At 43.1% G+C, this 22872-nt stretch overlaps 2 protein-coding genes across 5 annotated transcripts in view; one reads left to right on the top strand and one right to left on the bottom strand.

Moving 5' to 3' along the window:
- Nucleotides 1–276: 276 nt before the first annotated feature.
- Pdk (pyruvate dehydrogenase kinase) lies at nucleotides 277–18701 on the top strand. Of its 2 annotated transcripts, none has more exons than XM_076428787.1 (8): nucleotides 277–686; nucleotides 14173–14380; nucleotides 14521–14705; nucleotides 16168–16332; nucleotides 16546–16721; nucleotides 16973–17197; nucleotides 17306–17529; nucleotides 17606–18701. In XM_076428787.1, exons 1-7 carry the CDS (start codon nucleotides 584–586, stop codon nucleotides 17492–17494), a joined length of 1251 nt encoding a protein of 416 aa, XP_076284902.1. In that variant the 5' UTR covers nucleotides 277–583; the 3' UTR covers nucleotides 17495–17529; nucleotides 17606–18701. The 2 variants fall into 2 exon arrangements, with proteins under 2 accessions (XP_076284902.1, XP_076284901.1); XM_076428786.1 differs by having other exon boundaries at nucleotides 17306–17533.
- A 129-nt stretch (nucleotides 18702–18830) lies between these two features.
- The window catches only part of Atos (atos homolog atossa), a 33928-nt gene continuing 29886 nt past the window's right edge, over nucleotides 18831–22872 (bottom strand). For all 3 annotated transcript variants that reach the window (XM_076428748.1, XM_076428746.1, XM_076428747.1), the window contains one exon: nucleotides 18831–22743. In XM_076428748.1, the coding sequence (XP_076284863.1) occupies nucleotides 22666–22743 (78 nt within the window). In that variant the 3' untranslated portion in view covers nucleotides 18831–22665. The remainder of the gene's footprint in view (nucleotides 22744–22872) is intronic.

Raw genomic sequence — 22872 nt, 5'->3', positions numbered from 1 at the left:
TTGCCCTAAATTTGATATAATTCATATTGTTTCATGTATATCGCACACAGTGTTCCTCAATAGTTTATCTCATACGACATTCTGTACAAGCCCACACGGAATTGCAATTTCTTTCATAATCGATTCTTGCATAATCTTTCATAAGACGAGTATCAAACCTCGTCGAATATTTCGAATATGGCGGGTCGGTTGCGTATTTTGCCCCACTTCGCTGTCCCGCGCGTAGCTACGCAGTCGCGCGTCAGATCAGAGAGAACATATACGGGATCCCTTTCTTGAATCGCCAGTAATCGTGTCTAGCCTTGCCACGAACCAACACGACCGGAGGTGTCTCCTATCCTCGTGCCGGCGTACTACACGACAAATTCTCGCGCTATTTCACCTGCTGTCTGCAGTTGATTTTTCCACGGAGAGTTTTCGACGGGTTTTCTAGCCAAGTGTTTCGGGGAGGCGTGAAAGAAAAACATCAGAGGCAAAATAATAAGGAAAAGGGAAGCGATCCCGATCCGTCTGATTAAATTGACGGGGGAACCGAGTCCGGTGACCAGAAAAGGGTTCATGTGTTACGAGGACGCACGGCGAAATGAAGCTCACGGCAAAGTGTCTGGGGAACATCACCAAGATGCTGGACTTTTACTCCCAGTTCAACCCCTCGCCGCTTTCGATAAAACAGTTCATCGATTTCGGTGAGTGAGAGAGCCCGGAGATAAAGCGAGAGTGCGAAAGAGAGAGAGAGAGAGAGAGAGAGAGAGAGAGAGAGAGAGAGAGAACGAGACGTAGAGAAACAGAGAAGAGAGAGAGAAAGAGAGAGAAAGAGTGTGTGGCAGGTAGAGAACGAATATTCGCTCGTTTATTGGCACAACGTATCCTTGGTCTCTCGCTCGCTTTTCTGAAAAATTCCTCCCCTAGTTCCATTCCGTTCGAAGGGTAGATAGTCGCGATCGATCGACTAACGACCTCGAGGGACCAGCGTTTCGAGGGTAGCTTCGATAGCGATCGTAACAGTTCTAAGGCCAACGCACCGCCTCTAGTTTACACGGTAGATTTCACAAGCGAATGTATACCCACGATGGCGTTGCTGCACCTCACATTGCATCAGTTGCTCCGAAAAAAATTCGTCTACATCGCGGCGGTCATTCCGGGATCGTTTGTCGATCGCGTTGCGATGTTAACGTCGTCCTTATTCCAATCGCCCATCCGCTGAATCAGCGAATTAGTATAATTCCTGAGAAACGAGCAACGCAGTAGTTAAACGAAATATCAAAAATATCATTGGCAATAGATAAACCTTGAAGAACTCAGGATAACACTCCGGCTCTATTGAAACGGGAAAGGTCGCCACGCTTGCTGGTTCTATTCTATCGATCCCCAAATGTCACTGCACCGTTTCAGTCGACGCGACGTTTCGACCGATAACATATTTTTACCATTTGTCCCGATCTAGCTCGCGCAGATCACCAAAGAGATAAAAGAAAGTGGAATGCGATGGCTCGGTGCGAGGGTCACCGTTGCGTCATCCGAGCGGATCCAATTGTTTCGATGCAATTGGTTCGATATCGAATTTTGATATCGATGAATGAAATCGTGATTAGGGATTGCAATCCTGCAAAGCGGGATCCCGTAAATCTGCCCATGTAGCTACTTTCATAAAGCTGCGACAGCTACATGCTGCCGAATAATGCAAATTACTTTTGACTACTGGAAAACCTCATCTTTTTGCATTATCGAGAAATGAGAAAGTGCATCCTGCACCCTTGCAATCCTGGAAAGGAGGCAGACTCGATTTTCCAAGATTGCCAGATAAAGCGCTAGATAAAAGATCAATGTAGGCTGCGATCGCCCTCGAAAGTCCTATTTTTACGTTTACGAGGCACAATTTGCATTATTCGGTAGCATACAGCTGCGCATGTAGCTACTTTCATAAAGTTGCAACAGCTACATGCTGCCAAATAAAGCAGATTACGCATCGTAAACTAGATGGATGTTTTATCTAGGAAAAACCCCACCTTTGCATTACCAAGAAATGAGAAGGCGCACTTTAAAGGAACGGTGTCTATGGCTTGCAATTCCGCGAAAACTCGTTTTTGAAATAAATCCTACATCTATCGAATTGCAAACTCTAGCAGAAACTTCCTGATGACTGTCGCGAGACACAAAGAGCGAAAAGAAAAAGAGATGGACGAATTTGTTTTCTGATTTTCTATTATTATGGGCCACCCACATGAAAGATTCGCATTCTTATTTCACAAGTTGTGTTGAACAGATAGTTTGTAGCTCAGATTTTGTTCATTTAGATTCCTTCTACATGTAGTACGGGTTACAGCAACCTTCCTTGGTTAACCAGGTTCGGGTTAGGCGTCGCGTTAGAATCCCTGGATCGAAGTTCGTCTCGTCGGTATTGTTTTCGACTTGTAGGATGTCGCGATCGAGTCCAATGACTCAAGCGAGTTTCCTTCTCTCGAGACGCGAAAATTCGATGGAAATATCTCGTCGGTTGATGCGACCGTAAGCACCGCAGCGATAATCTCGGTTAAAATTAGTATCGCGTCGACGTCGCTCGATTTTTACCGCGAGCCCACTCTCATCCGATGCCATTTTTCATCCTAGATATTTCGCATTTATTATCTGCATACGCGACGATTGTTCGTCCGGTTGATTATGCACAGAACAAACTTGCTAATGAGTCAGAGCACGCGCAGACGATAACATCCTGCTTCGCCTTTGATCGGCAGACTCGCCTCGGAATTAAATACCCTGATTTGCCTATCGTATTTCGTTGACCAGACTATTCCGTAACAATCGCGCGCGGCAAACAAGTGCAATGCCTTCTGACGAATCCCTTGAGTATACGGTAAATCTACCGATTACTGCGGGTGTACGTTTTACTGCGGTACTTTTTCCCATTGAGAATAAATTTGCATAATACAATTCAATGAGAGAATTCTCGTTGGCGAGGCAAACAAAATTGTCAATCGTCCTCATAATTTTACGATCTCTGTAAATGGTAAAAATACGACCATTTGCTTCCATCTCGACTACCAAAGGACCGTTGTTTACATGATTGTACATAATGTACATTCTTCATATTGCTTTAAACTGCATAGGGGAAAGTGTTATTATTATTCAGATACCTACTTCGATACAGTACAAATATAAAAAGAAACTTCCCTTGCCTTTTTAATAAAAAAATACAGGATTAAAGAAATATCATAAAAATAAAGTACGATTGAAGCACGTTACCGCAGTAATCGGCACAGTTTTCCACGTACGCCTATCAAAACAACAAACAGGGTTCGTGCAAAATTCAGCGAACGGTCGCGCTTTGACGTAACCGCCTCCCAACGAGGTACCCGAGCAGGTTGCTTCTTCCTGGGGGCTGGAGAAGGAGGAAGAGGTCAAGGTCAGGCGAAGCAATTTGCCCCGGAACCGCGAACCATCCCCCCATTTCGGCCACTGTCATTGGTCCCTGCCACTGACGACCACCACCAAAATAGAGTAGCGAACGTGTTATTATTGCTACTGGAATACTGCCATTTCCTCGCGCATCACCGTCACTCGGATAGCCGTGGGCGTGTGTGGACCTTTGGAACTTCGCGTCTCAAGAAAGTCGCAGTCGGTCCCGATGTCCACGCGCCTCTGACGCACGTGATAGTCGTGATTTCCGATCCGCGAATTACTTCCTCGACGCTCGCCACGACCTTCGGTTTTCATCTAAATCTGTTCTACGCGCTCCTAAAAGTGGAGCTCGAGCCACCGAGCTTCGCTTTCAGATGATCGAGTAGCCGTGCGCGCTTTTTACGCATCCAAGAAAAACGATTCACGACCCGCGAGTTCACGTGCACGTAGAAACAGACTGCGACCTTCGCGTCGAACTCGTGACTGGCGCGTGGAGGACTTTCGAAGAGCACTTTCAATCACCGAGATAGTGGAAACCGCAGCTCCACCTGTTTCCCGAACGGAGACAGGAAGATGCTGACGACACGTGAATCTACGTTCCCGAGGATTTCGTCATTTAAAACGAGGGGAATTAGGGTCAACAGGCATTTCAAGATTCCAAGCTGATAAACGGCCCGCGTTCCAGCCGATCGAGCCACGAGCGACGCGGACAATGGCTATTTTCCACCTCTGGTTCTTGAACAACCACAGCTATTGGCTCCGAGACTCTCGGAGACAAAGCTCGGTGGTTGCGTTTTGCGCTTTGCTCCCGCTGATGCAATGCCAAACAGCAAAGTGACTGTTTTTACCGCATTTAACCTGATTAGATGACAAGCGTTAAGCCGCGTTCACACGCGCGCGCGCTTCGGGGGTCACCAGCCTCTCCTGACAGAACGTTTCGAGCCTCGTTTGCGAATTTAGCCAGGACGGCAGCCAGGCAAATAGAATGAATATTTCAGCAAGAACTCGGCGACAAAGGAACAGACTCTATCAAGCTCGTTCCGCTTTGAAGCATCGCCAGCTCCAATAGAATTCTGATCTTTGTGTGCAGTCTCGCAGCGGATCGACGCAGCGGTAGCCAGACGTTCAAAAGTCCATGTCCAACGCACGCAATTGATATGCAGCGGGTCGCGCAGCATCGTGTTCGCGACGTGCATTGGCTCCGGCACTGTGTGCGCGCCTGCACGTTCCGATTAGGGCTTTAAATCTAATACAACCGCTTCCTGGCTGCTCCGAGTCATCCGTCGACGGTTCTAGAATGACTGGGCGTTGCTCCGTGGCCGATGATCTTTCCTACCGTCAACTGGGCTAACGACTCATCGCCTCGGGTTGGCGTGCTCGAACGCGAGACTTTGGACGCGACGAACAATTCATTTTTCAACTAATTTGCTAGGTAGCATCGGTCGCCGGAAGAACGTCCGGTGTATCCGATTGGCCGGAGAGCCTCGCAGACGATAAAATTAACACTTCTCGCGAAGGATAGATCGGTTTTCCGTGAGGTTTCTTCGAAAAAGGATAAACTTCAGAAAGCGACAACCCTCCAATTTCTTTTATTCTCCGGACTCTTACGTACTTTGACGTGCTGATTACGAATATGATAGCGATTCATCTCCATTTATTTCCGTAAATAACGGTAATTTTGAGAAATACTTCAAATCAAAGTTGTAGGTCTCATCGAAATACACATTTTATGTCGTATTGATTTTGGTCATAAAGACAGTAGTTTTTGAGAAAAACGATATTAAATGTTCGAAATGATAAATCATGCGATGAATACGTGAATAATTACCTGTCATTTTTCTCAGAAAGTATTACCTTTGTGACAAAAATCAATAGAATAGAAAATGTGTATTTTGATTAGGTCTACAACTTTTACCTGAAGTATTTTTCAAAATTCCCATTATTTACGGAAACAAATAGAGATAAATCACTATCATATGTTCGTAATCACCACGTCAAAATACGCAAGAATCCAGAGCATAACAAAAATCGGAGGTATGTCCTTTTCGGAAGTACACCCCATTAAATAAATACATGTAACCTTTAAATGAAAAACTTCCCAATCACTCACTATGTAGTAACATGTGTTTTTCACATGTACGAACAAAATTACCTGCTTATTTAAAATGCGACAGAACTTTACGATGGGGAAATTAGCTGAAAAAACTAATTGTCAAGCGGCGAACGAGAACGTTATCACACCGCCCACGTGTGAGTGCCACGTACGTGCCACTGTGAGCACTGCGGGATGGTTCGAGCAAGTTCTAGAGACTGGTCCTCGATGGCGGGTCGAGTTTTTACGACATCGGCGGACCAGGTTCTAGCAGGGGAAAGACCCCTTCGTTTCAGCCTCGGAAGATCTTAGCAGACGAAAAACATTTCTTTCTCGTAAACACGAACGTTTTGCGCACAGCCTCCTGGAAACTTCGGCTCGCTCTCTTACCTCGGATAAATCTCGTTTACCTCTGTAAGAGGGGGGTATTGAATATTCAAGGAACGTACGTGACTTGCAATCGCGTACGTAATTACAATGCACGTACTTGTTTTCACGATCGAGGTGTCGAGTCGCGCGCAGTTTTCGATCGTCGGACGAATCTCGTTATTACCAGGAAGCACCTCCGAAACAGTTCTGGAGGCCGCAACATACGAGAAGAGCACACAACTCTTCGGCGACTTCTAATTCCGTTTGTTTGCCGAGACGGTCTCGCGCGACAAACTTGATAATCAGCGATAATTACGACCTCAGACACGCTCCGCATGCGGCACGCAGCTGATCGTCCTTATGTAAACGCTATCAGCGAATTTTCATCCGGCGAAGGTAAATGACAATACTCGGAAAACACTGTTCCCTTGACCGGACACACGCCCGATGAGTCATTCCTCAAACTCTGCATCCGGGAGACCGGTTTACGTCGACGATTCTTTACGACCGTCTGGAAAACATCTCGTATTTAATTTACCGTGGAGACTGTAATTACTAAATTATCGAGCGAGGCAGATAGAAAAATGCAAACAAACAGAGGTCAAGGAGAACGAGCAGAGTATTTCTCGGTACGTGTCCATCGGAGAACTATCGCGAATCAAATTCGTCGATGTACACGGTATTGAGTAACATCAAGTTGAAATTCGCAAATCAACACGTTCAATTTTTCATAGGTATGCCATTCGTATAGCTGAGAGTCCTCTAGATATAGATACATTATACCGGATGATTCGCCTAAATGAAGCCAACTAATTATCTCATTTATTCGCGATGACGTAACAAATGTTTTTAATGCAATGCAAGCGGTGTCACGAGGGTGAATGCTTTGCAATTGTTATTTTCTTCTCGACGTCATTTTTTCCGGAGTTCTCAAGGTGATCCTTTCTTGTAAATGTATATTTTTTTCCTTGCATATTGTAGTTAACGTTAAAATGCATTCAGAGATATCAGCTGTCACCGACACGCTGTCATCGATCGTTTTACACAATGCATACCTGTGGGAGGACATCGTTTTGAACAAATTAAGAGAGATTAAGCTCTCAGCCTTAACACTTCAGACTTGCATATTCGCGGGTTCTCACTTGTCGCTACTAATGTCAGTGATATCGATGGAAATGAATATCATATCTAATTGCAATATCAGAAGTCGGAGATTACTTCAAGGTCATGTTATTTAATATGTCTAAATGCAACTATAGAATAGGCAAGGGAAAAAATATCGTTCAAAAGCATTCACCTTGTGATACCATTTACATTGCATTAAAAACATTTGTTATGTCATCACTGGACTGCGGAGCTCTATGCATTTATAGCTGAATTGAGAAGATGAAATTGAAAATTGTTGGATAATTAAAAAAATTGAGCATGTCAATATAAGATTTCTCCTGTATTAAAATCATTAAGGGAAGTAATGACATTCAATTTAGTTTCTATTCCTTGCAACAGGTGCAGACAATTTTTATTTCGCATAAAGATCAGCAGTCTAGTCGTCACAAATAATGTAGACATTTAGGGGACCACATATATTTATACATATACATAAACAAGCGAAAAAGTATGGTCTGACGCAAAAGTCAGAGGATCCGCAATTTAAAAATATTTTAAATTGAATCTTCAAGAGCAAAAGTACTCTCAAATGGACACGCAAATTAAGAGTACTCCCGAGAGCAACTATCGACAGAAACTCTCAGATGGACACGTACCTTTACGCGAGTAGAATAACGAATGACCGGAGTCGACCCCGAGTGGTGAGCCGATGTTTACGAATTAAACAGCAGTCATCTGGCATTTTATTCAGGAGGGTTCTCCAACGATCGAGTGCAGGCTCGCTTCCCTGGGAAAGCAAACAACGTTAAAGCAACGAATCGATCCCCGCGAGTGGACACCGTCGAAGGACGTAACTTGGTGACGTTCCGCGCATGAAAATGCAGTAACCGTTGCGTCACTGCTTGTCCATGATTCTATTTCCCTCGCAGAAAATCTCATTAAAGCTGTCTCGTCCGAACCGAATCAATTTCAATCCACGAATAGCTGTTCCCCGCAGGTTCATACGCCACAGGTTTGCAATCATGAAGTAATCGCGTGTCTTTTCATTCTCTGAATGCGTTTCATTTCCTTTGAACACGTTCCGAGGCGACCAACCCTTCCCAACTTACACCCCCGCGACTACTCGGTAATCGAAGCCACTAATTACGATATTCTTGTTATTCTTGCGCGACTGGGTCACCTTTATTCGCAATCTCCCGCGTCCTACAATCCGCTAACGATCATCATCCGCTACCCCGATCAAAAGGCACAATTCACAGCTGGCTATAAAAATGATTGAAGTCTGGAAATTGTACATAGTTCATCGCGAGAATTTTCTAGAGTCACGAGAAACGCATCAGGTTTACTGCGTCAAGGCAACAGCCGGTTGAATTAACACAATTGTCCAATCGTTTCACGCTAGTCATCCCAGTCGCGGAACCTTGGAGCGTGACCTAGCAATAAAAGAAACAGGATCAAGGACTCGACGATATTTAGCGGAGTTTATGGATGGTTCGTCGTTGCCAAAAACTTGGCAGCCGATAAGCCGTGCACGTCTCTGAAAAAATGATCTTGGCAGAACCACTCGGAAGACATTTCGGCGATTACGCGCGAACAACACGATCGATCGAAGTCCAATGCCCGAGAGCTTCGCGTCAATCGCTAGAACGTAAACAGTCACGCATTCGCCTGTTATCGAGCGCGCTACATCCCGCGACGACTCCAAAACACGCTTAATCTACGTTTCGCAACGAGCGTCGGGACAATAAAGCCGTCTCCTCTTGTTTATGTTTATTTCATGCTGCGCACGTTGATCCGAAGGTTTCACAAGCGTTGTAGTTATCGTTCTTTTTAAATTCGGTTTAATCGTTTCAAGGATTGCAAGGGCGCGGGATGCGCTTTCTCATTTTTCGATAATGCAAACATGGGGATTTCCAGTAGTCGAAAGCGCTAAATGAAAGATCAATCTAGGCCGCAGTCGCCCCCTTTTCTATTAGGTTGTAAAGAAAGAAATGCAGGATTTGTTCCCTTGTGTTCATTGCAATTTTACACCAATAAATATTGTCACTTTAGTGCTTGTTTTACGCTCTATTTAATTATGCTTTTGATATTTAATTGTTTCAAATTTTTATTAAATTATTTGGCTTTTATTTAAGGATGTCAAAACGCGATTTTCGCATTATTTTTTTCTACGAGTTCAGACTAGGCGAAAGTGCCGCTCGAGCGGCTCGGAATATCAACGAAGAATGAGGCGAAGGAAGTGTCAACGAATGCACAGCTTTATATTTTTAAATAATATTGAATTGTGACCCAAAAAGTTAAGGAGAAGCTGCGTTGATCAGAAAGCAAATGTTCGCTCGAAGCCATGGGAGTAATCGATGTCTAGTTTCCATCATTTCCACGGTTTGCCCACGAGTCTGAGCAAGCTGGCTTATTTAAGGAGGATCTCGCGGAAGAGCAGAGCTATGGAAAGAGCGTGTTCATCGATCGAGCTGGATCGTTTCGCGCGCCAAGACCTTGCACTCTGTGCGGCCTGTTTCCCGCGGATAAAGCCGACGTGCAATTTCACGGCAATTTCTCATTGGCGACTGATCGCACTTGGCAATGAATCAGCTGCTCCACTGCTTTACCTTGTTAGGGAAAACGCAACCTTATCCAATAGAAAGGGGCGTGGAAATCCATCGAGCGAAAATACCATTTTCCTCGTTATCCTGCGAACCGATCAGTTCCAATTTACAATCGCGTTGAATCTTCGTTCCCTCGAATCGTTTTCATTCGGCGAATGCGAGACGAGCTCCAATTTGCAATCTTACCGAATCCTCGTTCAAAGAATAGTCATTTTCATTCTCTGTTACTGATATATATTTAAATATTTCCTTGCTGGTTCTACAATTCTCAGATGTTTAGCTTTCCGCGTTTTTGGCAAATTAAAAAGGGATGCAATAATGTACGTGTATTTAGATACACGTGTTATTATTCTCTATTTTTACACAGAGATTGAAAATAACCGTGTTTCCGAAATGTTTCCGTGATCATGGAAAGTTACGAGTGCACATACGGACTCCAGGGCGAAGTTAATTCGCGGTAACGCTGATCCAATTAAGCGATGGGATCAGTCTATTGTCCAGCGGAAGTATGTTATCGTCGGTGACGTAAATCAGGTCGAATCTCGCGGAAGCACCTTCGCATAAATACTGGAAACATTGACAATGACACTCGGAAGCTCATTGGCCAAGACGAAACAACATTGTTGCATATTATTAACAGCTCGATGACGAACGAACCGGCAAGATATAAGCAAACAAACGTGTTTCAATAATCAGAGGACGAGAAACCGTTTGATTGTTGCATGTGGAGGACGAGTAGCGCATGACGCTAATGTTTTATTAATGACGGTCGCGGTTTTCGTGCTACAGCTATCGACGATCACCGGTCGTATCGATTTTAATCGCGGACATGCGTCACAACAGTTGCTTCGTTTTGGTTCGGTCATTCGTTTCACTGATCTATGTATACGAAAAATATAAAAAGCAGGCCAAAGTGAAAACTGCAGAAATGATCAGGAAGCAAGAAATATTTAACACTAAACCTACCGAGCACTGAAAACGATTAATATGTTTCAGCTCATGAAAATGATAAGACTCTGTTTATTTAGATTCCGTGCAATTTTTATCACAATATGTGCTTGGATGAAGAAATTGATCGAGTCAGTTTCCACGTAAGCAACTTCATAATTTCAATAATTGTAAGATGAAAAATGTAAAACCGGTCATTTGACCGGCAGTGGTAGGTTTAGTGTTAAAGGTAAGGTGCTTTATTTACTACATACTACGGTCAATAGCATACGAACGGACCGTAATCACTTCGGACCATAATCACTTGACCTAATGATAAGGCTTGGATTTATGTCCATTCCTTTTTCAAAGACTGTACGCTATCTATTTAAATCATATCTTACCTGTACTCTCTATTTGTAAAAGGGATACTCTTTCTTCTTCTTGGTACATAGCACTGTAACATTTAAGGATGTTCTGGAGGTATACAAAAACGCAACAAATTTTTGAAAATTTGACAAGATATAATTCTTACTAAATTAATGCAATTACCAAAGTTTGGGTTCGATTCACTGCACCGTTTAAGAATTACAGCAACTAAAAGTTTGCACATTTTCACACGTCTTCTTATGGAGAATTCCTAAAATTCCACTTCAAACCCTATTTAAACCTTCAAAAAACGCAACTAGAAACTCCAAAAACAAAAATATACTCATGAATGGCTTTCATTGAGAATATATTGATGGATTTCGTATTTCTTGTACTTTTGTCTCCCATTGTACCTCCAGAACATCCTTAAAATACCGAAATTATTTTCTTGCCAACTCAATATGTAACGCATCAGCTTTGTTCGTCGACTTGTTAACAAAATTTTAGTAGCCGTTATCTGTCTCCAAAACATAGTGAGTAATGCGCGTATCGCGGTATCGCGGTTGTTTTCTATTTCTCGTCCAGCGAGTCAATATTTGCGAAGGGACTCGTGCGAGATAACGCGGGCCTATCGCGTCAGTTTAAAAGCCCTAGCAAACCGGATTGCATCGTCGTTGTTTTGATGCGTATCGAGGGAGGTGCTCCGCGAACGAGACAAACAACTGGTTGTTGCGCAACTCGATTACACATTGTCGGAAAAGCAACGCGAGTTCCGTGAACGCGCGATTTCGTTATCGCCCCGAGTCAACCGATGGCGAGCATCTCGATCACCGTAGCAGGCTGTCCATCAACGAGCATCGTCGTAATTCCAACAGAGATTACGTGGCAGCTGCACACCCACGCGCACGAGCGCACGCGTGGACGCGTTGGACAATGGAGAGTTTGATCGTTGATCGAGGTGCTTGGATCGTTGAGATCGCGAAAGTAGGTCACGCACACGAGGCTTTCAAGCGTTTGTTTTTCGTTGCCTTACTATCCCCACCAAGCCTGGTCGGTGCAGCCTTGAGATTGATACCGCTTTATCAATCTACTCACGATCGACATTGGAAATCGCGAATACGTCCCAGCTTTCAGCAAATTTTAATAAACACGACCATCTTTGCTGAACCGGATGGATCCAATCGACGGCAGATAAAATGCTCGTAAAAAGAAATGAATATTATTTTTATTTAAGCTATCCACACCCTTAAGGTGAAATAAAACCCAGTTTTGGGAAAAATTTGAAGTTTATGAGCGAGGAATTATGAAGCTACCTGAAAGATGGCAAAAGATCATCGAACAAAATGGAAAATCTGCTATTTATTAAAGTTCATTGCTTGAATAGAAAAATTGGCTTTTATTAAAAATGCCGAAATTACTTTCCTGCCAAGCCCAATATGTACTTAAATTCTGTAAGAATCTATAAATTTAAATTTTGTTGGTATTTTCAGTTGTAGAGATCATGCTCCTAAAATCTTGCCTGAGAAGTAGGAAATACCCTGTATAATATTAAAGGAACAGGTGCTTAGATAATAGTTAAGGTAGTTAATGCTGACAGGAAAGCACACTATTGTTGGTGTGCAATGATTGGAACTTCCATAACTGTAGTTTTATGGGGGTGGTTTATGGCCCTTAGGTAGTGAGCCTTGTAAAAGGGGAAGAGCAATTAGCGAGGACCGAAAACATTCACAAGGAAACGATCGAACCTAGCTCGTTCTTCACTTTAGTCGTAAAGTTATATTGCACAACTATTTACAGTAAATTTTCTATAGGCGCAACAATTTCTATACGATAGATGCGACCAAGAATATGCCCTCCCCCAACTTAGTACAGGGTAAACAAAGGTGCTAAGAGAATACATCAAGTATCATAAAACCCCAATTTAGACACTAATTTCTTTGTAGCGCGATGGACCACCCAAGGGGAACTCGCGCGCAGTGGTGGCAGGTGTGTTCAAAACGGATCCCAAATTCTCGGAAATACTTTCCTCCTTTTCCCCTTCCACTATCCCATTCCAGCACCATGCGCACCCTCCAACGTCCCCCACTAATTGTAAGACCGTAGACCATGGTGCCCGTGCCGTAGACTGGTCTGGTCATCAGAGAGGGGGTACATCATCTCACCGTGATTCCCCTCAGTGATACCAAACGGAGCTCATGTACTCTCCTCCTTACCCCTTCCACTATTCCATTCCAGACATCGTGTCTCCCATTCGCCCCGCTCATTCCCCATTATCAGAGAGGGGGTACATCATTTCATCGTGACTCCCCTCATCTCTCTGGCGACATTATCCGCGCGTGGTCTCTATTTACACGCGATGTCCTTCTCTACGTTCAACTCGGCCTTTGGGGATAAAAAATAGCTACCCTATACGATAGATGAGACCAAATCCCCCCGAGGCTGTCGCGTCTATAGAGGATTTACTGTATATCTTTAACCGTTTACACGCGGCACTGTAATATTACAGTTAGGGGTGTGCGAGATTCCCGAAAATGTTCGGGAATCCCGGATATTTTACGAGAATTTTCGGGATTCCCGACAATGTACTGGATATACATAGAATAATATTTGGGATTCCTGAGGGTATCGTTATTCGCAATTACTTTCTACAATATTACTAACATAAACATTCCCGACTAATTTCGAGAACACAATGGCTTTCAGATTCTTGTAATTATTGGAAGTATGGAGAAACTTCAAAATGTCGGGAATGACATATTTTCGGCCGACCCGACCGGGATCTCGCACACCCCTCTAATTCCAGTACATTAATAAAGTTCAACAACTATCTAACGGTTCATTTTTGACAGTGTCGTAAAAATTACATTGAACTAATTTACTTTAAAATAATGTGATGTGAATAAATAAACTACTGTTTTTAAATTTTGACTTAGTCCATACTTTCATAATTATGGACATATATGTATAACACAGTACATATTATTAACACTAAACCTACCGAGCCTCACAAGCAACTGGAAAATGCTCCCTTAAAAAAATGACAAGATTAATTTGATTTAGGCTTTGTGCGGCTCCTATTGTAATATGCGCACTATTATAAAGATATCTATACAATAATTTCTTATCGAATAATTGTTATATATTATATATATTTGAATAAGTGTAAAATAAAAGATCTGGAACCGGTCATTTTGACCGGTGGTGGTAGGTTTAGTGTTAAATTCGTCTAATCCGTTGTCTATTGATTACACATAAATGACTTGCTGACGCGAGGACGTTGACTACAGACGATGTTAACTGTTTCAGGACTAAGTGCATGCGAAAGGAAGTCTTTTATATTCTTAAGGAAGGAGCTGCCAGTTAGACTGGCGAACATTATGAAGGAGATCCATTTGCTGCCGGAGAACTTACTGAAAATGCCTAGTGTGGGTATAGTTAATAATATGTACGCCACTTCGTTCGAGGATATAATACACTACGAGAAGGTTGAAGTCAACGAGACCACTTTAGACAAGTGAGTCTTCAACGTTAGAACAGTCTATTGAGCGATTCGCGTTAGATTCACTTGTTACGCTGATCGCGAGCCCGTTAGCCTTTTCTCTAGTTAAGTTCCGAGTTCGAGAATAAATGAAGTAAAATCATTTTCTCCCGTAGATTCTGCCAAGCCCTGGTGAAGATACGCAATCGACACAAGGACATCGTTGAGACGATAGCTCAGGGCGTGTTGGAGTTGAAAGAGGCGCACGACGTTGACGCCCAGACTGGAAATAGTATTCAATATTTCCTGGACAGGTTCCTCATGTCGAGAATATCCATAAGGATGCTGATTAATCAACACAGTGAGTTCCTCCAGTCTACCGAATGAAAGTTACGAGACAATAGGGTAAAGGTACCAGTTACCCACTCGGTTATCGGAGACACAAAACAAACTTTTTAGAAATTAACTCGTTCGCTACCAGCCGCCACATATGTGTGACACATCGGTTTGTTATCAGAGCCCGTCGTTACTGTATATCTGTGGTTGCTAGGAAAAACGCCGAAGACATGTTGAAATGCGTTGTGTTTTGAGCAGAATTGTTATAGCTCAGTGACACATATGTGTGCCAGTATAAATGAATGTTTATTTTACTTTTTTGGAATGCTCTAAATATAAATACGTAAAGTCTATTCCAATTGGTGTCATATAATCCCGAAAAAAATCATGGGCTGTAGTTTTCCCATGACACCCTGATAGCGAACGAATTAATAAAAATAACATGAAGCACCTAGTATTACTTTATCTTTGAAAATAAAATTGGCGTTTCCCCTTCGAATATAAATCAAAAGTACTGCAATCAGTTTTGTTTAGGACATAGAAAACATCAGTTACAAAACCTTATTCCCCGAGACGACGGATTTTATTGTGATACGGCATAAAACAAATAATTAATTTGATATCGCAAATTTGTTGTGTCCGGTGAATAGGACTAAAACTTCGGAATGGAACTTCCTTAATATTTCTTTTGCTTTTTAACAAAATCGTCCAGAAAAATTCGACGATACAGAAGAATGGTTGATAAATAAATAATAAATTACAGAATGCCTTCAAATTAATAAAAAACTTCACTAAATATTCGGTAACTGGTATCTTTACGCTAACATATTATAATACAGTCAGCAGCTTGAGTTTTTTTGAGACGTTATGAAGGTTAGTTTACTAGCTAATGTGTGAACAATTTTTTTTGTAACTATTGTTGGTCGCAATTACGAAGGGAACAGTAAAGACCACGATCTTTAAATTTTTTATGTGTGCCCGTAATGAAAATTTGAAGCATGTATTTTGTAAATCTAAGTAATTCAATGTACAAAGTTTCATTGAAATTGGTTGACGGATAAAAAAGCATTGTAAGATGTAAAAATCTTTGAAATTACGGTTTGCGATTCATTTAAATCGCAGATTCTTACGATTTTTGCTATTTTCAATTAATTATATTTCGTAACGCGTCCTTGATCGATTTCGATGAAACTTTGTGTGCAAGTATATAACTTACTTAGACCTACCAAAAGCGCCTCTAAATTTTCATTGCAGGTACGGATAAAAAATTAAAAAATTACTATTTTCTTCACAATTGCGTCCAATAACAATTTAAAACAAAAACTATTAACACATTAGCTAGTAAACTAATCCTTCTAACGTCTGAAAAGAAACTCAAGCTGTTGGATCCAATTTTGAAAAAGTAATTCGTTTTTTAATATGTACGAATACACACTTTGTACACCGACTGTATATAAACTCGTGACTAACGAATTGTTTTGTTGCAGCTCTGCTGTTCGGCAGCGAGATAAACGGCCACAGTAGACACGTGGGATCTATAGACCCTTCGTGCGACGTTATCGGCGTCGTGCAAGACGCCTACGAGAAAGCGAGACTATTGTGCGATCAATATTATCTGTCTAGCCCGGAACTGATAGTCAAACAACATAACGGCAAGTTTGAAAAATGTTGATTGTACTATAGTATTGCTAGTAAGTAGTACGACATAAACCATATTCTGTAGTAGGCGTAGTGAACGCGATTGCTACGATGAACTCTCGATTAGAAGCGTACGATAAACCATGCAACGATTATTATTCAGTCCCCATAGGAAAAGAAGCTACTTCTGCAAACCTCTTCTAATCCGTTATTCGTTTCTTTTCCAGACCACGAACGATGTAGCGAAATTAGGATAGTTTATGTACCGAGCCATTTGTTCCACATACTGTTCGAACTGTTCAAGAACAGTATGCGCGCGGTTATGGAGCACCACGAGTCCGAATCGGAGTACCCGCCGATAGAGGTGATCGTTTCGCGCGGGAAGGAAGACATTTGCGTCAAGGTGAGATTGAACGACTGTTATGATTTACGCGACGTCGTTTTCGTCACCGAGCTGCTCGTCAACAGAGGTGTTATCGGTTATCGGCGTGAAATTCGAAACCGACGTTTCGTCGACGCCGTTATCGAGCACTGTCTTGTCGAGTGTTAGCTGACGATAGCTCGGCTGGCAAGCAGAATCTGTTTGAAACACCGGAATCAATTTTCGTGGCGGTTCAATCCAACCGTACAGAAAAATAAATGCTATTTTCACAGATGTCTGACCGAGGAGGCGGCATTCCCCGTTCCCAGATGGACGACTTGTTCAAATACATGTACAGTACAGCCCCCAGGCCGAGCGTCACCGACGCTCACACCGTCCCCCTAGCCGGCTACGGTTATGGTCTTCCAGTTTCGCGATTATACGCCAGGTATTTCCACGGAGACCTGGTCCTGCAAAGCTGCGACGGCTACGGCACCGACGCGATTGTATACCTCAAGGTAAGCGCCAGTTGCCCGGTTGCGCAACCTTGCTCTAATATTCCTCGACCGAGACCTTAATCCCTTCGACATCGAGTCAGCGTCTTCAAGCCGTTTTGCATTTAACAGGCCTTGTCCAACGAGGCGAACGAATTGTTGCCGATCTTCAACAAGACTTCGTCGAAATTCTATCGAACCCCGGTGTCCACCACCGATTGGAGCAGTCAGTGCGGGGGTGGAATGGCCACCAGGCAGCTGCGCATGAGCGACGTGCGGGGCCACAAGCTTCCCCGCGGACTCGAAGTCAGGAACTGCTAGCAGAAGCCAATTTCTGTGGACCAAACAATGGGCGAGTATGTATGTATCTTGTTTATTTCTGTACGATCAACCGAGCCAGAAATGTTTCAACTTTGTTGGAATTCGTTGCAGGCTTCTCAGCGTCGAGTCTGAAAACGTAGAGAGGGATTGGAGACTTCCGTGACGAGTTTGCATCCATCGCGAAGAAATTGTAGGCGCCCGGCCGCGAGGACTCTCATCGCACCCGCGGTCGAGACACTACATATCACGCTGAACAAACGTCGGGACCTCCGAACGGCTCGTTTGTTTCGATTATCCTTTCGGGACTCTGGGAATCGCTCCAGGGTATCCCGGAGAGAGCATTTTTCGGAGTTCGCGACTGTCTGGATGCTCCGGGCGACTAAGTTTTATTTTTTTATACGCGTTATTCTTGTGAACGTCGTTCGTTTGTTAGGTGTACACTTGAATTGTATATTTGTATAAGTGCGAGAGGCATTTCGTTGCGTTCGACGGAATCGTTGTTTGTCTGGGAGGAGCGTCTCGCGCGGAATGCGAACTGTGATTTCGAGAACCGACCGGGACGGTTCACCGTGTAAAAAGAAGATAGGCGAGAGCCACTCAGAGAAGATAATTCTGTTGGAATATCTCCGTTAGCTGCCCTAAAATCTATTTTATATACCGCGAACACGAACAGAGACCCCGAGGAGCAGCCGAGCTTCCTTCGACGAACCTTTTGTAAGAAGATTTTTATTTTTTCAAGTTCCGGTATCGGATCCTCTGAAACCGTACGCGTCTCTTTTATTCTTTCGTCTCTCAGCCAGCCATCTAGATCTTCACAGAAACAAGCTGCTCCTGTTACCACCTTCGAGGAAGGTGCACGTGTGACCTACCTTGGAACAAGATACGGAAATGTATACGCGTCGACAGGGAAGGTTTTGCACGACTAACGTTTCGTTTCCGATCGCTTGCACCGAGGAAAAAGATCCGGACGTCTCGGCTATTATTCCTAGATTCTATTTTTGCGTGGATTCTGTATGAAACTCGTACGAAACAGCCGCGTATCCGATCTGTCCGTTTCCCGTGTATATAATCGTGCGATTTTAGAGTGGTAAGAGAACTATGTGTATAGACGATCGTTTTTAGCTGTAATTACAAGTTGTAGAGACAACGGCGCGTGTGGCACGAGTGAACTGTTGTAACACATTGATAATAAATACTATACGACGTACGAACTGTCTTTCATCTCTGAAACGAAACACTCGATCGCGATTGGTAAGGATTATACTGCGGATATTATACGTTTATTCTACATTATCATCCGCAGCCTAGTAAGGAGCCAATGAATCGCAGACGGTGGTGTTTGTAATGCATTGCTGTACTTTTATTACGTTTGGCCATACGTACCATAAGTGAATCTCTGGACACAAATCTTTCTTTCTCTCACACTCTCTCTCTCTCTCTTTCGCTCACTCTCTTATCGGTCACGCTTCGCTCGCTGAATAATAAAAAGTACGTCTTAGCAGTAACAATGAATTTTCGTTTATAAAATAATACTACCCTATGTACAATGCCTGGCGTTCATCGGTGTGCTCAGGTGACTCAACGCAACGCTCTACCAACTAGCACTGACAAGTAGAATCCGAATTGTCCGGCGAGTCAATCGGCGATCGAATGACTGTACAAATCAGAACATGGCCAATCAATACGAAATAAAATCCATTAGGCGGTAGCGGTGCACCGAATAAAAAACAAAAATTATATTCTCTCTCTACTTTCTTTCAGCTTCCCGAAACGCCGTCGAACGTGCTACGAATTAAAAACCGAAATTAAAACGTTTCAAATCACAGGAATAAAATTGCTTTAAAATAAATTCAACGAAAAGTAGAACACCACACGAAGCCGCGAACAAGATATTCAGATACGTTCGCTGGTTGAGCCGTTCCTTCTAGCCCTTTCCTTCCGTCCCCGAGTTTGGCACCCTTCGTTTTCTTTTGCGACAACAAGGAAACACAATTTCCGGATCTCTATATTCCGATAAAAGTCTTTATCACAATGAATAATAATTACAGTAATGTTCTTAGTGCGCGTTTCTACGGTTTCGTGGTACGAGACGTCCCTCGACAGTAGGATTCCAAAAATACAATATCGTTCTCCTCTCGCAGTATCCGCGATTTCCCCAAAAAGGTACGCCAGAATCAGTTGCACGAAAGCGTTGCTCCGTCCTCTCGCCTCTGTGACTAATTAATCTGCTAACCGGCGACGGATGATTCTCCCATACATATACATATATCCAACGATTATTATTCAATTTCCAGCTGGTTCGCGCCCCAGAAAATTGTTCAATCGAACTTCATCGTGAAACCAGTTTTCTCGCTGGTCGATGGGTTTTCCTGATTAAAGAAACACTCGGTTAACAGGTTAAAATAGCACGCGTGACGCGGAGAATTTAAAGCCATCAAAGCAACCGTCGTTCGACGTTGAGACTGGAAAAATATCGGCTACGAACAGTTTCACAGTATGTGTATGCATGTATGTCCCTCTATGTGTGTGTACACGCTTCAAATAGTCTCGCGAGCGAGCGAAAAATTTCGTTGACGGTTTCTATCCAGCGTTGAAAGTGTTCGCGCGTTAAATAGGAAAAAGAGAAGCTACGTTTTGCAATCTGATCGAAAGCAACCCGACGGTTTCGACAAATTTCTCTCGCACGTACGCCGCTCTAGGCTTCCCGTCTCTGGTCAATGGGATCTCGATCAGGCGAAAGACTATTGCTAAAATCCCCTCGAATCGTTAGCGAACGGTCCACCTACGCTACAACGTATGTATATACAGCATGGCAGTGATTACACACTCTACGATTTTCCCTGCCGTACAATACACGCGCCACAAAGAAAAGATTTATCTATTTGAATGATCTGGTTCTCGTCGACCCGTGAAATCGATCTTGAACTCCGTGGATCTGGCAGAATTGACCTCGATCGTCTAGCAAGATGTTCGTCAGCCTAATCATGCGATTTTGTCGTGTTTCGTCAATGTTTCTCGTCGAAAGACAAATCCTCCAGGCAGATCACGAATCGCGCCTTCACGTTCGTTTCGCTCGAAGCGGATCACAGACATCGAATCACCACCCGAACCCCGTTCACTTCAAGTTCCGAGGTTGCTGTTGATTGCACGGAGTTGTCTGTTAAATCGTGGACAAGAGTGTGCACGGTCCAGGTGGTGCTCGATCGTCGATCCTCGAAAGTGGATGCACCACAGTTAAAGTTCGTTTTGAACGCGCGTAGAAAAATAAAGGGAAACGCACTGTCGTTCGGTTTACGGTGACAATAATGAGCGCCCTCGTGAATCTGCGAAAGGTGTGTGTAATTACGGTTAGTAAATTACGCTCGGTTACATTCCTCGTACGACATTAGTACAATTATTAATTATTTACATTCTAGGACATACTCGCTACTTCAAATAGATACTTTTCATAATAATTACTCTTTATAGTCTATCAAAATATTCATCACAGTGCTACGGACACAAAATTGTGTTCTTTTTTTTTTTATACGTGTAAATAATGATTTTTCTTCATCTTGTATCGTTTTTTTTCGCTTTTTTTTTATCATCGAGGAGAAAAAGTCGCGTAATCCAGCCACTCGTTGATCGCAAACTACGTTCCACGCGAAAGAGTTCATCGATCTGCTCTTCTTCTTCTTCGTCTTCTTCTTCCTGCTTTTCGTTTCTCTCTTTATCTTTTTTATTAATAAAATAAACGACGTCTTTGATCGTCTTTCGCTTTTTTTCATCCGAAAATATCAACGAATCGATAAATGGCATCTATTTTTTAAATTACATTTTAAACGTTTTTCCTAGATCACATTTTTCTCTTCTTTCGTTTCTCTTCGTCATTTGTACAATAGCTTGAGAGGATGACGTTCGATGTCAACGAGAGACCCGATTTTTGACGTTTTCTATGCTCGTACCGCTTACTTATACTTCTGCTTACCTTCTCCCTTCCTTCTTCCCTTCGTCTCTTGCTTCTCTTTCTAAACATATGGGTGCTACACACACACACACGACGGTATCATCCCGTTAAAAAAGAATTCTTACTCGATTTTATACGTGACTTCTATTTACAACAATATATCGAGAAGATGGCCTTCCAAGGAGATCTAGCTTGCGATCCAGGGTCCGTGGGCCTGGCAGCTGGCAACGTTTGAATTTTTGAAAGACAACGGAAACTCGATCGAGGTTAGAATCCAAACGTAACGATTCACTGCGAAAACCACGAGAGAAAAACAACCGAAAATAATGTTTCATCAATACACGAACGGTGAAACCGAATTGGAAGAGGCGATCGCAAGCCGACGACACATATGTCTTTCGCGCTATAAATTAAATTATCTCTAAACGAACGAAAATAAACAATTAAACCGCGACTAAATAGTAAGCAAGCGGCTCTTATACGAAACAACTACAATGTTCCCCTTAGCATGCCTTCCTCGCATTTCAAGCATCTCTCTCACTCTTTAGAGAAAACAGCGCCTCTTTTGAAACATTTCTTTCCAAAAACGTCCAACCCTCAAATTACAATCCTTTCTCCGCAAACAACAATCTCTCAAAAAGTCCTCGCACATGTTCCCGCGAAGAAAGGTACGCAGTGTTCGAAAAAACCATCTGCCAAATTTCACGAAAGATTTCTCGTACAATCCTTTCCACAACCGACTCCGGAATAAAGGCTCGTATTTCTCTCAAAGTCCAAAAAAGATACAACATTTGTTTTCCTAACGATCTCTTCGAAACCTCGAACGTTTATGCGAGGAAACTACAAAACTAAACTCTTTCGGGTACAGAATTCAAATAAAAATTTCAAGAATTGCACTCTGACTTGCACGAAACGCTGTTGTTCCATATTGATTTCGAAACAATAGAACGTATTATTGCGAATGCATAAAATGATCCGAAGTCTATCGATCAGAGATCGTTGGTGGCTAGCCTTTCTCCGACCTGAGCAATGCACGTCTCCCACGAAAAGATCCATTTGAATTTAAACCTCTGCGTAAAGAGGGCTAGGCGAGCGGAGCGACTGGCAGCAACCCCATGGAAAGAGCCACATGGCTCAGCACCTTGGCGAAAATTTCGGATTGGTAGGGCCGTGGATGTAGCTTCGGAGTTCCTTTGGTGGCTCTGACCCGAAGTCCGACGCCGTGTCAACGTCGGACTTCCGACAAATGATCATACGGATGTCCGTGTGCAAGTAAATTCGGCCTGACTTGCCGGACATGAATCTGAAAAGAAAACGGTCCAATTTAATATTGCGGGAATAACCCTGCGGCCGCACACACCCACAGGCGCACACATATCGCATACAGAAACTTTGCCAGGAACATTAAAGAAACTGAAGAGAGCCAAGAAAG

The sequence above is a fragment of the Lasioglossum baleicum genome, chromosome 8, assembly GCF_051020765.1.
Source record: "Lasioglossum baleicum chromosome 8, iyLasBale1, whole genome shotgun sequence".
Classification (NCBI taxonomy): domain Eukaryota; kingdom Metazoa; phylum Arthropoda; class Insecta; order Hymenoptera; family Halictidae; genus Lasioglossum; species Lasioglossum baleicum.
This window is presented reverse-complemented; position numbering and strand designations above follow the sequence as displayed.

Excerpts from the sequence above, each read along its gene's own strand:
- Pdk (XM_076428787.1), top strand. The coding sequence starts at position 584 with ATGAAGCTCACGGCAAAGTGTCTGGGGAACATCACCAAGATGCTGGAC. Across the intron at positions 687-14,172 it reads AAAACAGTTCATCGATTTCG|GACTAAGTGCATGCGAAAGG; the intron begins GTGAGTGAGAGA and ends TAACTGTTTCAG. Across the intron at positions 16,333-16,545 it reads GATAGTCAAACAACATAACG|ACCACGAACGATGTAGCGAA; the intron begins GCAAGTTTGAAA and ends TTTCTTTTCCAG.